Here is a 17,227-nt window from a genome sequence, read left to right as displayed (position 1 = left end):
TCCCATTTGAACTTATCACCATTATTTTCACACATCACTTCACTTTAGATTGTTTTCTTTTGGACGCTTCATCACTTCACAAACCTTCGTTTGGCAGGATTACTGTGTGCGTGCGAACACTCATCACTTACCCAGACGTTATATCACCAAACTTCACCACCTCTGCACTACCACTCAAGGTCAACCTCTCACTTCCTTGTAGTGACACACTCCCTAGATCTCGAGCGTCATCACCAAACACATTCACTATGTGCGAATGGATACGCACGTCACTACTGCATGTAGGGTGCACTCCAGTCACCATATGCAGTATGTTACAGTGATATGACGCATAACTGAATATGCATACGTTATTTTTGTACCACCAGCCCTGAAGAGTCATGTTGACTCAACTGTACACGACGAAACACGTGTCGGCTAACTGTGACATTTCTCAAGTCTGGAACCAATAAACCATCATCTTGCTGTGACAAGAAACACACGAAAGAATCTGCTTCTGTTCATTGAATCACAGTGGTCATTGTACCTTTTTATGTAACACCTTAATGTAGTTGCGAGAGCACAGCTTTGTAAATTTGTCTAGTCTTTGACTTTCTTAGACGGTTAAGGGTGTTTTTCGCCTGCTCTTTACGCACTACACATCAACCATTCACACAACACACTGTAACATAGAAATTGAGGCAGTGCGCCCTTGATATCTGAATTTTCCAAAAAAACCCAGATCAGTGCACAGGGACATCGACTCCATTGTTAGATTGTTGTTTTTCCCCAAAGGATGAGAATGGAGTTAGTAAGAATAGAATAGAATAGAGATTTCCCTGCATATGTATGTATACTAAAGAGAGAACTGCAGCAGCTACAGGTCCCCGGGAAGGCGGGTGGGCGCATGTAAATCTACAGCTGTACATGCCAAGAACATATGTTTACTGGGTCAGTAACATCCGTTCAAGGCATGTGAGCTGTAGATCACATGCTCTGAATCGACTATATAGCAGTATTTTCCCAAAGCGGTGGCTAACCTGTAGCTGTTCGATTTATCTGAAATAGTGTTTTAAGTACTGCTTGGGCCATATTATCTTGTTGTCTCGCTAACACATCTACACAATATTGTTTAGGTGAATGTGTGGATGTAGACCATGTTGCAGCTTTGCAAATGTCAACTATGGGGATGTTTCCTAAGAAAGCCATAATAGCCCCTAACTTGCGAGTGGAATGCACTCTAGGGGGTACAGTTAAATTTCTTTTTGCTTTTGCATAACAGGTTTGAATACATTTAAAAATCCAACTTGCAATACCCGATTTGGAGATAGGATTGCCCTTGTGTGGTGGTGCAAAAGCAACAAAAAGTTGTTTGGTCCTACGAAATGAGTTTGTTCTTTTCATTTAATATAAAAGTACTCTTCTGACATCTACGGTGTATAGAGCTCGTTCTGCAACATAATCCGGTTGAGGGAAGAATTACAGGTAATTCTACCGGCTGATTTATGTGAAACACAGATACTACTTTAGGTAAAAATGTGGGGTTTGTATGAAGAAACACTTTGTCTCTGTGCAGTTGGAATAAAGGTTATTTTATGGTTAATGCCTGTCGTTCACCCACTCTCCTCAGTGAAGTGATTGCACTGAGGAAAGCGGTTTTCCAAGAGAGAAACTGTGGCTCGCATTTATACAAGGGTTCAAAAGGTGTCCCCATTAATCTTGTGAGTACTATGTTAAGATTCCACACTGGGGAAGGTGGGAGACTTGTTGGTATGACTCTTAAGTCCTTCCATGAAAGTTTTAATTACAGGCACTCTAAAAAGCGATAAATGTAGCCTATTTTGTAGACACGCAGCTATTGCAGCAAGATGTAGCCCAACGGAGGTGCAAGCCAATCCTGACTGCAGCAAGTGTAACAGATATTAGATTATATTTTGTATGGAAGCCTCAAGAGGGTTGATGTGATTGTTATTACAATAAATAACAACGTGTTTCCATTTAGCTGTGTAACAGGCTCTTGTGGTAGGCCTTCTGGCCTCGCTGATTATTTATTCATGCAGTCTGGTAGAAGGTTCAGATAACCAAACTCTGACTTCAGGAGCTAGATCATGAGGTTCAGTTGTTTGGGATCTGGGTGTCTTACTTATCCATGGCTCTGTGTGAGGAGATTGGATGTTCGGTGCAGCAGCGCCTTGGGACCCTCCGGGTAAGTAGTGCGCTATATAAATGCCTATACATTTACATTTACATTACATTTACATTGATGCGGACCAGAGACATCTCCAACAGGGTTGTGAACCATGGTTGACTGGCCCATGTGGGAGCTACTAGGATGTTTGCCTGAGCTTCCAAACCACTAATGGAATGAGAGGGAGAAAAGCGTAGGTAAATATCCCTGACCAGTTCATCCATAGTGCATTGCCTTTGGAAAGTGGGTGTGGGTACCTAGAGGTGAAGCTTTGGCAATTTGGTGTGTGGCAAACCAATCTGAGGGACTCCCCAACTTTGTAAGTATGGGAGGAGAACCTGAGGGTGAAGCTCCCATTTGTGTATTTGCTGCCTCTGTCTGCTGAGGAAGTCTGCAATGTGGTTGTTCACTCCTGGGAGGTGTTCTGCTAGGAGATGGATTTTGTAGTGAGCACCATCTAGAAATGCCACTGTAAAATGTCTTAAAAGACTGAGGCCAGCAACACTTAGCACAACCATTCACCAGGATCTACTGAGTGCAGTCTAGGAATACAGCCCTTTGTTTCCCCATGGAGGTACTTCAGGGTGTAGTTCACAGCATTTCCAAATGTATAGGCGTGTATGGTGAGACATATCCAAGGGTGCTGCCACCAGCTACTCAGTTTGTAATGAGGAGATTTGCTGGCTAAGACTAGTAACATACCCATTATATAAATATCTGAATGGGTGCTATCTGGGGCTGAAGTTGAAGACAGGACCATCCATCATCAAATGCGCGTTTCAACACGTTTGTAGGGATGATATATTGGCGCAGAGAAAGAGGTTGAGAAGTACTCACCCTTGTTTTGGGTGTCCCCGAGTTTCACGACTTGCAAAGGCTGCACCTGCCTCCAGTTATTTTTGTTGCTGCACCATCCAAAAACAGTCCCTGTGAAGAGGCAGAGCAGCAATGGCCAGAACCAAACTCCAGCCATCCTCAGGACACCGAGAGCAGTGGCTGCACAAGAAAACGTCAATTTCTAAGAAATAACACAGAGCCAGGGAAAAGCGAGTGGCGGAAACCCAGTGCGAGACACCTTATATACACTGTGCACGCCCACCTCAACTGCCATAATGGCAGCAGCTCCCATAAACTGACGCAAGCAGTCCCAGTAAGCAAAATGTAACCAGCAGACGCAATGCAGAGAAAAAAAGGGGGTGCAGCCGCCGGAAGTGGCTGCCATGTTGAAAGATGGTGCCTGATGGCAGTTAAGTGGGTGTCGCACTGATCATACACAAAATGTATCAAGCAGGCGCCATGCAGAAAAAAAGAAAGGGGCGCGGCCTTCCAAAGTGGCCACCATGCTGAAAGATGAAGAGTGGAGGCCATGAAGCATGAACTGAAATCTAACTCTTGTGTGAACCGCAATTTCAAAATTTAAAAAAGTTCCTGAACCAGTAACTAAAATGAGACACGTGGAAGGCTACAGCTCATAGGGCGCTGCTCCATAGGAGTGAACAACTGATGAACAGGAGGAACAAATAGGAAAATTAACCATCTGGAAGAATTAATTTTTAAAGGACACTGAAAGAAACAAGTGAAAAGCAATGGAAGGACTGTGAGCCCTGAAAGTATACAAAATATGTCTCTAAGGGACAGCGCAAGCTCTTTCTAGGCTCGACCTAAGAAAGATAATTTATGTTCGTACTTGTAAATTGTCTTAACTTTAAATATTTGCAATGAGTCATGCCAGCATATGATGCCTATTGAGGAGGTGGTGTTGTATCCAGGTCTCTGTCCATTGTATTTATGGTGACCTAGCTCACAGGCCGACTTAAGGATGTTCAACCACTAACTCAAATAAGTTAAAGAGGGTGTGGATTGAATGGCGAATGAATGCCCATAGATACATAGTCAAATGCCTGTGAAATCACTACTCCGTCTAATCCCATGGCTCAAAGATGTCAAACATGGAGCCTAAAGAAATCTAGGTGACTGGAACAACTTTGGCAGGAAGCCACTAACAAGGCAAAGGACCTTCTTGAGGACACCGCTTGAGGTTGGTTCAAAGAAAGGTGTTTTAGATTGTTCCCTGGGTTGTTGTGAAAGCTTTAGGGCTGCAGGGTTTGAACTGGATAAAAAGATGTCCAAAACTGGATTTAGCTGTGTTTTTTCAGTACTGGCTCCATCAAACTTAGACCTCTTTGTGTAGGTTATCTGTGATCAGAAACACTCATTCTAGTCCGATGTTCTTCCTCAACACCCAGGCTCTTCAAAAGCGAACAGTCCAGCCCGAACTGCCAGGCCAGGTCCTCCCTGGACTGGAAAGAAGCATCCTAGGCCCGGTTTCGGTAATAAAGCTGTAGGCCAGGTCAGGAGGTACGTAGATTACAAACCTGGAACCATTTTTTCCAACTACAGAGTCCAAGGTGAATATTTGGGCTGTTACCTGGACATCTTTCTTCTACAGGAGTGACAGGAATTAAAACAGATGTTCCTTTCCAACAATGAAGCTCTAAAGCATAGCTGTGCAGGACTATACAAGGTAAAACCCTACTTTTTTTCCCTTTTCCAACAGTATATAAGTAATAAGTTCCCAGAAGCTTTGCGATAACTGCTTTGAGGATGGTCGAGCCTCACAGAGTGCTTTGAGGTAAAATAAAAAGGATGGAGAGCTTTCTAATGGGAAAAGAGATTTAAATCCAGCCAGAATGCTTCTCTCAGTCCATCGGAAAAAAACCTAATCAGAGCACAAACAGGATATAGCAATGCAGGGCCATGAAGTCAGCTATGCTTCTTTTATCCCTGAGATTAATCATTCATCTGAGGCAGCAAAACAATATGAAAACTTGTGACTCATGATTCCTGAACAAAAAGAGAGAAACAAAATACAACTTTTTATCCGAGTGTTTAAGGATAATGTCCAGGATGTATGACGTTACAACGCATGGTTTTACCACGCATGCTATTACAACACCAGTTTTACAACGCCAGTTTTACAACGCAAACCTTTACAACGCATAGTGCTTTGGGGTGGTGGATAGTGAATAGTTTAATTTACTATTCCAACTCCAGTCCCCGTGGACACTAGGGAAGGTGTTGGATAGTAAATTAAATCTATTCCCTATCCTAGAGCGCCCCCCAGCGCAATGCGTTGTAATGGTTTTCGTTGTAAAACCTGTGTTGTAATAGCACTGCGTTGTAAAAGTTTTGTTGTAAAGGATGTTTCCCTAATGTCCATCCACTCATAAAATCAAATCAGTCGCAACAAACGGGCCTCAAAATGTTTAATTCACTAATGAATCAATTATTTAGGAATGGGTGCATGGCTTAAAGTGGCTGCCAATTTGTATGTGGCAATTAAAGTACAGAGATAAATGTCAGGATTCTGTGAATAATACATTTGACCATCACCTACCTTTATCTAGGCATGTCCTTTGTAATGGCACAGTTACCTAACAATAATCTAATTAATAGCAATAAATATGTCCTTGAGCAAGCCTAGTGACCTCGTGCAGATCAGGCCATTCCCACAGTAGTACAGTTACACAAAAGATGCAGTGAAATGGTAATGTTAAACAAAGCATAAACTGTCTAGTCCTGTTTAGCAGCTCTGAGCCCACAGCGGATCTTTTAACCTAGGAGTCTAAAATGCAAAAGAATGTGGATTAAACCCAGGCAAGTTACATTTTCTACAACCTTCTCTATTAATAAGATTGGATATATAGACCTGGCTCGCAAATAAATCCTCCCAACCCCCACCTTGGCAGAAATGTAGATGGGTGTGGACTGGTGCGCCAAGATGGAACAATCGATATACCACACCAAGGACTGTCCACAGAAACGTACCCAGATTTGGGGCAAGTAGTGGTCTTACGTTCTGGAGAACGTTGGATGGCAGGCCTATGACAGGGACGGCAATGGAATGGTGTATAAATGATTCTAATGTGTTACATTTGAAAGAGACTGTACTAAACGAAATAAAGAAAACATAAAAATTAGATTTTTCAAAAAAATATTGGATATATGGGTAACACAAATTTCAACACAATCTCGTGTAAAGCAGCAATATTGCATGGTGTAGTCCCATCCTTCCTTTAAGTATCCAGTTTTTCCTTAAGTATTGCACAATACATAAAGTTGACCTTATGTACTATTTCTAATTTGGTGAGATGTAAGATTCATACGCTATAATGCAGAAGATAAATCTAGTAAATACATAGAGTGAAAGGAGATACTCTATACCAGACCTCATAATTTACACGACAAGAGCTCTAGTGGAAGTAAGTGGCTAAAATGGCTTCAAGAGATACCTTTCAGTGTGCCCAGAACTGTCAGGGCTTTGATTCCCACCAACTGTAGCAGGACATTCGTATCAGTCATCGCAGAAAACACCACAGTGCAGAGAGCATCTTTGGAACTAGTCAGTGCACATTCATCTAAGGAAGAATAGAAAAAAGAAGAGAGCAGCATTATAAATAATTGGGAACAATTTTAGAGGATAATTCGACAAGCAGAGGGATTAATCACAATTTATATTTTAAGAAAAGGCAGATTAATTCTGTATTTCACACTTGAAATGCCCAGTCCTCAGGGAACATTATCTGACCATTAATGAAAATATTTGAATAATTCATCATTGAAAGGGAGAATCCTTATTTAAAACAAAAGGGTCCAATTGATTCACTGCCTTCCTGCCCACTCATGGTTTCACGATATTTGCCGTCTGTGAGAAAACAGCTAGTAAAAACACAGTGGTCAGACCGCAGCTCAGTGCTGCCAATGTGGAAAAGGATGGAAAATACACTACCAACCATCATCACTGGGAATTGGGCAAACAGAAGTGACATTCAAGGTAATAATAACAGGTTAATACCTTTGAGATAGTCTCACACTCTTAATGGTATACACTAGCTTGGCCACTCCATAGAAATGAGCATGCAGTGGTCACAAACTATTATGTATCAAACCATAGGAATTCTACAGGAAAAACTCTGGCCACCCAAGCAATAGCCTAGGAGTCAATTCAGTTCAGTTAGTTTATTTGGTAATTCCAAACCCACGTCACAACAATTTAAAAAAGATATGGGATAGAATGCCAAAACATTTTAAACAAATAGGTTATCAATTGGATTTTACATATATGCGATTAGTTCTATAGAAACACTAGTGATGTCAATCAGTGTTAAAACCCACAAATTGCTAGTTGGCAGGCTGCTCATCACACAGACCACCACTACACATACAACAACTAATTAAATAATATTCTGTGGTATTTTCCCGGCTGCCTCATAAATAACATCTTCACACCTGTCCAGCACATGACACTGCAAATAACACCTGCTACTGCTCTTTCGGTTGACAGTAAAATGCAATTACAAAAATGCATGTTTGTATTGCTGCCTTTAAGGCAGCAGTTTTTTTTCTATGTATCTGGCACAAGGAACCAGAAAGTAATGCACATTTTCTGCAGGTTATCCATTTGCTAGTTTCACAGGAAATGCTGAAGATCATGCTGAGCTATGATTTGTACAGAGTCCCTGTGCATTTTCTTATGTTGCTCCTCCTTAAGAATCAAGCGAAAACTGTTATTCCCATATAACAGAGACACCCATGAATGTGATTCAGGTACTAACATGCACCTTTCAAAAAGTTATTTAAGGGAAACCATCTTCACACGGTCTAGTATCAATGAAGATACTATGTCAATTACAGAAAATAATATTTCACTACTCATAGCTTTTAAACAGTATCAAAGAGAATTTTGGCAAAATGTACACAGTCCATGAACATTGGTACATCTCACAACACTGGGGTTAGGCAAACTGCCGTGTTCTAGTCTTCCAATTCAAATAAAGGTTTTGTTGGAATTCAAAAGAAAAAAACACCTTTCTTTCAAGGAGTACTATGTTAAAGTATGTACAAATGCATGTAGATTAGTGGATACTCGGGCATCTCGTACTGCTCTCAAAAACACAACTGCACTCTGGAGTCTAAAATTTATCTTGGGAAGAGGAGGGTGCTGGCACTAGAAAGCAGCAATACATTCCTCCTGACCGACCTCATCCCATCACTGCTGCTGCTAGAAAAAAAATACAAAGCCTGTACAGTATCTACTTATTCAAGACTTTTTAACAATATTACAGTGCAATGTGAGTGAGCATTCTCAAGTCAGCCATACTGTTGCCGGCTCAAGCAGCTGGATAAACAAAATAATCACAACTGTTTCGAGGGGAAGCACTATTTCTGCTGAATCACATAATGTACTCCTGTCCACCAACATGTGGGTGGAGTCGACACCCCTCTCTGTAGTACTACTGAAAGCTCTTTTTTACAGTTATCACAAAAGGTCTTGCGATACCTCCTGCACTGTCAATCAAGACATAAACAAATACAAAGATATATATATATATATATATATATATATATATATATATATATATATATATATATATATATATATATATATATATATATATATATATATATATATGTAACGGTTTTGGCAAAGAGGGTTCAGGTGCGGGGCTGCATGGCGCTTCATTCCGTTGTGCGTACTCTTCAGGTGAACCATCCTGATATTTATTTCAACAAGGTATCTCCCACTAGGGAAAGATGAATCGCTGCAACCTTGCCTTACGCTTTTTTCCGGTGTGCGTACCTCTTCAGGTGAACCACGCTGATATTTGTTACAACCGGATATCTCCCACGGGAGAAAGATGAGTCGCCACAAACCTTGCCTTTAACCATTTATTCGTGCAGGGTAACAGGACAAATGCGTTTTGGTCGACATGTTTCGTTTCTGCTGGAAACGTTTTCAAGACGTTGCGCCTGCCACCAATTCAGTTCGCTGGTTTACCACAGGTAGAGATTTTCAATTTTAACATAGCTCCAACAAGCTCCACCCATTAGGAATCACTTCCGTTGGTTAGCAGGATTCTGGTACCTGTAGTGTAGTCAGCGTGATTTGCAACTGTTTTTAGAAAACCCTTCAGTGGGTGGTGGATAATTGTCCCGTTGTGGTCCAGCCACTTTTAAACCTCTGCGACGATGTTATGATGCCGGTTCCCCCGGTGTCAGTCCACCTTTCGGATTGACTGGGGGCCGGATACCGGAGTCCAGTCCCCGGGAGCACCGCAGACCCCTAATCCATGTAACGGTTTTGGCAAAGAGGGTTCAGGTGCGGGGCTGCATGGCGCTTCATTCCGTTGTGCGTACTCTTCAGGTGAACCATCCTGATATTTATTTCAACAAGGTATCTCCCACTAGGGAAAGATGAATCGCTGCAACCTTGCCTTACGCTTTTTTCCGGTGTGCGTACCTCTTCAGGTGAACCACGCTGATATTTGTTACAACCGGATATCTCCCACGGGAGAAAGATGAGTCGCCACAAACCTTGCCTTTAACCATTTATTCGTGCAGGGTAACAGGACAAATGCGTTTTGGTCGACATGTTTTGTTTCTGCTGGAAACTTTTTCAAGACGTTGCGCCTGCCACCAATTCAGTTCGCTGGTTTACCACAGGTAGAGATTTTCAATTTTAACATAGCTCCAACAAGCTCCACCCATTAGGAATCACTTCCGTTGGTTAGCAGGATTCTGGTACCTGTAGTGTAGTCAGCGTGATTTGCAACTGTTTTTAGAAAACCCTTCAGTGGGTGGTGGATAATTGTCCCGTTGTGGTCCAGCCACTTTTAAACCTCTGCGACGATGTTATGATGCCGGTTCCCCCGGTGTCAGTCCACCTTTCGGATTGACTGGGGGCCGGATACCGGAGTCCAGTCCCCGGGAGCACCGCAGACCCCTAATCCATGTAACGGTTTTGGCAAAGAGGGTTCAGGTGCGGGGCTGCATGGCGCTTCATTCCGTTGTGCGTACTCTTCAGGTGAACCATCCTGATATTTATTTCAACAAGGTATCTCCCACTAGGGAAAGATGAATCGCTGCAACCTTGCCTTACGCTTTTTTCCGGTGTGCGTACCTCTTCAGGTGAACCACGCTGATATTTGTTACAACCGGATATCTCCCACGGGAGAAAGATGAGTCGCCACAAACCTTGCCTTTAACCATTTATTCGTGCAGGGTAACAGGACAAATGCGTTTTGGTCGACATGTTTCGTTTCTGCTGGAAACGTTTTCAAGACGTTGCGCCTGCCACCAATTCAGTTCGCTGGTTTACCACAGGTAGAGATTTTCAATTTTAACATAGCTCCAACAAGCTCCACCCATTAGGAATCACTTCCGTTGGTTAGCAGGATTCTGGTACCTGTAGTGTAGTCAGCGTGATTTGCAACTGTTTTTAGAAAACCCTTCAGTGGGTGGTGGATAATTGTCCCGTTGTGGTCCAGCCACTTTTAAACCTCTGCGACGATGTTATGATGCCGGTTCCCCCGGTGTCAGTCCACCTTTCGGATTGACTGGGGGCCGGATACCGGAGTCCAGTCCCCGGGAGCACCGCAGACCCCTAATCCATGTAACGGTTTTGGCAAAGAGGGTTCAGGTGCGGGGCTGCATGGCGCTTCATTCCGTTGTGCGTACTCTTCAGGTGAACCATCCTGATATTTATTTCAACAAGGTATCTCCCACTAGGGAAAGATGAATCGCTGCAACCTTGCCTTACGCTTTTTTCCGGTGTGCGTACCTCTTCAGGTGAACCACGCTGATATTTGTTACAACCGGATATCTCCCACGGGAGAAAGATGAGTCGCCACAAACCTTGCCTTTAACCATTTATTCGTGCAGGGTAACAGGACAAATGCGTTTTGGTCGACATGTTTTGTTTCTGCTGGAAACTTTTTCAAGACGTTGCGCCTGCCACCAATTCAGTTCGCTGGTTTACCACAGGTAGAGATTTTCAATTTTAACATAGCTCCAACAAGCTCCACCCATTAGGAATCACTTCCGTTGGTTAGCAGGATTCTGGTACCTGTAGTGTAGTCAGCGTGATTTGCAACTGTTTTTAGAAAACCCTTCAGTGGGTGGTGGATAATTGTCCCGTTGTGGTCCAGCCACTTTTAAACCTCTGCGACGATGTTATGATGCCGGTTCCCCCGGTGTCAGTCCACCTTTCGGATTGACTGGGGGCCGGATACCGGAGTCCAGTCCCCGGGAGCACCGCAGACCCCTAATCCATGTAACGGTTTTGGCAAAGAGGGTTCAGGTGCGGGGCTGCATGGCGCTTCATTCCGTTGTGCGTACTCTTCAGGTGAACCATCCTGATATTTATTTCAACAAGTTATCTCCCACTAGGGAAAGATGAATCGCTGCAACCTTGCCTTACGCTTTTTTCCGGTGTGCGTACCTCTTCAGGTGAACCACGCTGATATTTGTTACAACCGGATATCTCCCACGGGAGAAAGATGAGTCGCCACAAACCTTGCCTTTAACCATTTATTCGTGCAGGGTAACAGGACAAATGCGTTTTGGTCGACATGTTTCGTTTCTGCTGGAAACTTTTTCAAGACGTTGCGCCTGCCACCAATTCAGTTCGCTGGTTTACCACAGGTAGAGATTTTCAATTTTAACATAGCTCCAACAAGCTCCACCCATTAGGAATCACTTCCGTTGGTTAGCAGGATTCTGGTACCTGTAGTGTAGTCAGCGTGATTTGCAACTGTTTTTAGAAAACCCTTCAGTGGGTGGTGGATAATTGTCCCGTTGTGGTCCAGCCACTTTTAAACCTCTGCGACGATGTTATGATGCCGGTTCCCCCGGTGTCAGTCCACCTTTCGGATTGACTGGGGGCCGGATACCGGAGTCCAGTCCCCGGGAGCACCGCAGACCCCTAATCCATGTAACAGTTTTGGCAAAGAGGGTTCAGGTGCGGGGCTGCATGGCGCTTCATTCCGTTGTGCGTACTCTTCAGGTGAACCATCCGGATATTTATTTCAACAAGGTATCTCCCACTAGGGAAAGATGAATCGCTGCAGCCTTGCCTTACGCTTTTTTCCGGTGTGCGTACCTCTTCAGGTGAACCACGCTGATATTTGTTACAACCGGATATCTCCCACGGGAGAAAGATGAGTCGCCACAAACCTTGCCTTTAACCATTTATTCGTGCAGGGTAACAGGACAAATGCGTTTTGGTCGACATGTTTCGTTTCTGCTGGAAACTTTTTCAAGACGTTGCGCCTGCCACCAATTCAGTTCGCTGGTTTACCACAGGTAGAGATTTTCAATTTTAACATAGCTCCAACAAGCTCCACCCATTAGGAATCACTTCCGTTGGTTAGCAGGATTCTGGTACCTGTAGTGTAGTCAGCGTGATTTGCAACTGTTTTTAGAAAACCCTTCAGTGGGTGGTGGATAATTGTCCCGTTGTGGTCCAGCCACTTTTAAACCTCTGCGACGATGTTATGATGCCGGTTCCCCCGGTGTCAGTCCACCTTTCGGATTGACTGGGGGCCGGATACCGGAGTCCAGTCCCCGGGAGCACCGCAGACCCCTAATCCAACGTCCGCAACGTCTTGAAAAAGTTTCCAGCAGAAACGAAACATGTCGACCAAAACGCATTTGTCCTTTTACCCTGCACGAATAAATGGTTAAAGGCAAGGTTTGTGGCGACTCATCTTTCTCCCGTGGGAGATATCCGGTTGTAACAAATATCAGCGTGGTTCACCTGAAGAGGTACGCACACGCTGACTACACTACAGGTACCAGAATCCTGCTAACCAACGGAAGTGATTCCTAATGGGTGGAGCTTGTTGGAGCTATGTTAAAATTGAAAATCTCTACCTGTGGTAAACCAGCGAACTGAATTGGTGGCAGGCGCAACGTCTTGAAAAAGTTTCCAGCAGAAACAAAACATGTCGACCAAAACGCATTTGTCCTTTTACCCTGCACGAATAAATGGTTAAAGGCAAGGTTTGTGGCGACTCATCTTTCTCCCGTGGGAGATATCCGGTTGTAACAAATATCAGCGTGGTTCACCTGAAGAGGTACGCACACCGGAAAAAAGCGTAAGGCAAGGTTGCAGCGATTCATCTTTCCCTAGTGGGAGATACCTTGTTGAAATAAATATCAGGATGGTTCACCTGAAGAGTACGCACAACGGAATGAAGCGCCATGCAGCCCCGCACCTGAACCCTCTTTGCCAAAACCGTTACATGGATTAGGGGTCTGCGGTGCTCCCGGGGACTGGACTCCGGTATCCGGCCCCCAGTCAATCCGAAAGGTGGACTGACACCGGGGGAACCGGCATCATAACATCGTCGCAGAGGTTTAAAAGTGGCTGGACCACAACGGGACAATTATCCACCACCCACTGAAGGGTTTTCTAAAAACAGTTGCAAATCACGCTGACTACACTACAGGTACCAGAATCCTGCTAACCAACGGAAGTGATTCCTAATGGGTGGAGCTTGTTGGAGCTATGTTAAAATTGAAAATCTCTACCTGTGGTAAACCAGCGAACTGAATTGGTGGCAGGCGCAACGTCTTGAAAACGTTTCCAGCAGAAACGAAACATGTCGACCAAAACGCATTTGTCCTGTTACCCTGCACGAATAAATGGTTAAAGGCAAGGTTTGTGGCGACTCATCTTTCTCCCGTGGGAGATATCCGGTTGTAACAAATATCAGCGTGGTTCACCTGAAGAGGTACGCACACCGGAAAAAAGCGTAAGGCAAGGTTGCAGCGATTCATCTTTCCCTAGTGGGAGATACCTTGTTGAAATATATATATATATATATATATATAGTTCAGACGACAGAGGCATGCAAACCGAGCAGTATGTTATTTCAGCATTGTGCATTTCATGAGGAACCCTGCCTGTTTTCCACTTGGACTTTAATTTCTCACTATTAAGAATGCACCAGGGTGCTGAATAGTATATTTTGCTAACAGCTAACATTCCGAACTTATCCATCACTTACCCGCATGTAATGATGTATTCTGGGAGTTGAATGTTATAATAAGTCAGGTGACCAGAAAACGTTATAACTTTGTAGGCACAGATACTATGGTTGTTATTTCCTGCCCGTGACCAAGGCTCAATGTGCCGAAACTAGTTGGGATTAAAGGATTGCTGTGCTTAAAGCTCTATTAAAGGCTCTCTGTTTGCTGAAGTTGGCCTCTTGTGTGGTGCTTCATTGTTGTGGAATTGCCGGGAATCTCCGATCCCGGTAGAAGAGGTTGCCTTGCAAGGTCGGGGGCTCCCCAGTAGGAGGTGTTTCTGGTGATATATGTATATTCCTTTTTAATTTATACGTTAATAATCTGGAGCAGGTCATGTCGGATTCAAAAGTAGACTGTCCCCAGGCGAGGCTGCGGCGTCTGCCGGTCCTATTATATGCAGACGATACTGTACTTATGGCCAGACCTGCCATAGGCTTGCAGACCCTACTGGATTCATTTGTTTATTTTATGGAGGAGCTGGATTTATTGGTGAACGTTAAAAAAAATCTTTCGCAGCCCCCTGATCCACCAAATCCATCACTTTTAAAGTTGGGTATTCTCTGGCGCCAAAGACCTTGGAGTTTTCCTATTGGGGTTTATTGTTCGACTCCTCCTTGAGCTAGCATCCCCTGGTTAACAGGAAAAAAGAGGACCTTGTTAGGACGAATGCTTCTGTATGGATATTTGCTATACGACTAGGCAGGAAACCCACTGGCGCTCTTCTACAGATTTATAGGGTTAAGTCCATCTCTAAAGCAGTTTATGGGAGTGAAATCAGGTGTTACAACTATATCACTGCCTTTTGGCCACTCTCCCGCTGGATAAATATCTAAACCAGGCCTGGGATCCAACTGAGCAAAGAGATTACTCCCTCCACATGCCCTGGTTTATATATATTAGGGACTGTTATTTGAACCTAGGTAGGGGTGATTTATTCAGGAATCCTGACAGTATCTGTAAGCAGGACCACAAATGGGTGAGAACACTTTTAAGGTTAACTTCTAAGGTTTTTATTTCAAAGACCGAATAAAGTTTATTGATTGATTGGCTGGCAGAGACTATTGTACATGGATACCGGTCATGGTTCATCTCAGTTGAGAGAAGCTCACAGAATACAGGCGACTCCACCGGTGGAGGGGGCGAACCAATGGCCGATCACAGCCCGGCTGATGAACTTTAGAGACTGAGACATTATATTGCAGGTGTCACTGAAGCATGGCCCTTGGGTGCTGGGTGACCACAAAATAAACCTATACCCGGATTATACCACCTTGGTTCAGAGTCAGAGAGGGCCGTTTTTGCCAGATGAACTCGAAATATGCCCTCATTTTCCTGGAAAAGCTGCATGGGGAAAAAGGCCCATTTCCTGCTAAAAGGCACAAAAGGCACCCACGATACGCCAGAAAGGCAAGAAAATCCAGGCCTCACCGGCAAAAGCGCAAATGAGAGTGGATCAAGGGAACACAGTGATAGAGACCAAACACTGCAGTTCCACCTTGGGCAACAACAAATGGAGAGCACTGGTCTCTGAGGAAGAGGGCAGTAGATTCGAAAGCACAGTGACCGAGCCGGAAACAGAGGAAGAGAGACTATAGAAGGTTTCCCCGATGACCTTGGGCAAGGGGACTTCTGCTGGCGACGGGCTGCTACCCCTCTGAGTGCTCCACAGGGTGGACTACTTAAGAGACAACTCTCCTGGGAGCAGGCACCCACAAACTGTAGTAAGACCTGGAACACATTCTGGGGTTCCAGACGGCATGGAGAATAAGGGAATAAGCGCTGAACCAATGGACTGAGGTGTCAAGAAAGCAGAGACAGTATCTGTGGCACTTAAACAGCCTAAAGGCTGAGTCCCACCTAAGGGGGCTCAGAACATTGTAATGCTGTTACTGTTTGGGTTTCATTCATACTGCGACTTGGGGGCGTGATCAGTTGTAGGATCATGGCATGGTAAGGTAGGGCAGGGGTCAGTCGGAGGGATAGTTTGCAACAAATCAGGACACCATGACGCCAAGGTATCGACTAGACAAGTACACAAGGGTGCAGGGGTGGGAGCGGGAGGCAGGCGATATACAGGCACGCACCATGACGCAGAACAAGAACCTGACATTGCTCACATGGAACGTTAACAGGCTAGGGCACAGTATGAAGAGAAGCTTGTTCAACAAGGCGTTCAACAGATACAAAATGGACAGTGTTTCTACAGGAAACCCATCTGCTAGACGGTCAGCACCACAGCTTAGGGAAAGGAAGGTACAGAATGGCACATTAGGCAGACTACACCTCGCAATCTAGGGGAGTGGTGATTATCCTTAAGAAAGTGCTACAGTTCCATGTGTTCCACACGTGAACAGAAACTAATGAATGCTATATTGGGCTTACAGGTGAATGGGAGGGCGAGACTATATTGCAGCTCAATGTGTATGCCCCACCCGGACTCCAGATGGCAACACTACAAAAACTAGGAAGTATCCTGATAGAGGATCCAACGGCACTGACAGTACTCGGAGGAGATTTTAACCTAGCAATGGACACACATTTAGACAGGGTGAGCGTCTGAGAGGGGTTTGCGCAGGCATTTGGACTGAGAGATATTTGGAGGACTCAAAAAGGGCAGGAGAGGGGTTACTTTTACTACTCGCACGCACAGGACATGCAGTCTAGACTCATCAACTTTCTCAATCCATGGGATGCACTACGCAGGTTCTTAGAGGTTTAATATCTGGCACGGGGAGAAGTGACCACTTCCCCTGCAAGTCACCTTCACGACCGACAGAGTGAGGGCACCCGGGACTCGAGGATGAAGATACACAAATAAGCAGAAGGTTCAGAGACTGGACAGATCCACAAAGTTTTATTTTAAAAAGAGCAAGGGGACAGTACAGAGCCTGATCAAATTGTGGAAGGCGTATAAAGCTACGATCAGGGAAATCAGCATCTCGGGTGAGGTAGGAGACAGAAAGGAGTTACTAAATAGACTGACCACTTTGGAGAGGGGCTTGATGCAACTGGAGAGCAAATATGCTGCCTCCCCTACACCCCAGTTGAGAAGCAATATGGATCTGAAACTGGAACAATATCAATTGGTTGCCCGGAATGAGGTAATAACTGTGAATACATTGCCAAGCAGAAACATATCTGTGAAGCAGGGGGTAAGGTAGGTAAACTGCTGTCATGGATAGGAAG

The 17,227-nt window shown here is 44.4% G+C and overlaps 1 protein-coding gene across 1 annotated transcript in view; it reads right to left on the bottom strand.

Moving 5' to 3' along the window:
• MMS19 (MMS19 cytosolic iron-sulfur assembly component) overlaps window positions 1-17,227 on the bottom strand; it is a 479,913-nt gene that overhangs the window by 222,381 nt on the left and 240,305 nt on the right. Inside the window, exon 15 of the mRNA XM_086922625.1 lies at window positions 6,460-6,585. Coding sequence (XP_086778751.1) covers window positions 6,460-6,585 — 126 coding nt within the window. The remainder of the gene's footprint in view (window positions 1-6,459; window positions 6,586-17,227) is intronic.

This window comes from Lissotriton vulgaris, chromosome 5 (genome assembly GCF_964263255.1).
Source record: "Lissotriton vulgaris chromosome 5, aLisVul1.2, whole genome shotgun sequence".
Classification (NCBI taxonomy): domain Eukaryota; kingdom Metazoa; phylum Chordata; class Amphibia; order Caudata; family Salamandridae; genus Lissotriton; species Lissotriton vulgaris.
This window is presented reverse-complemented; position numbering and strand designations above follow the sequence as displayed.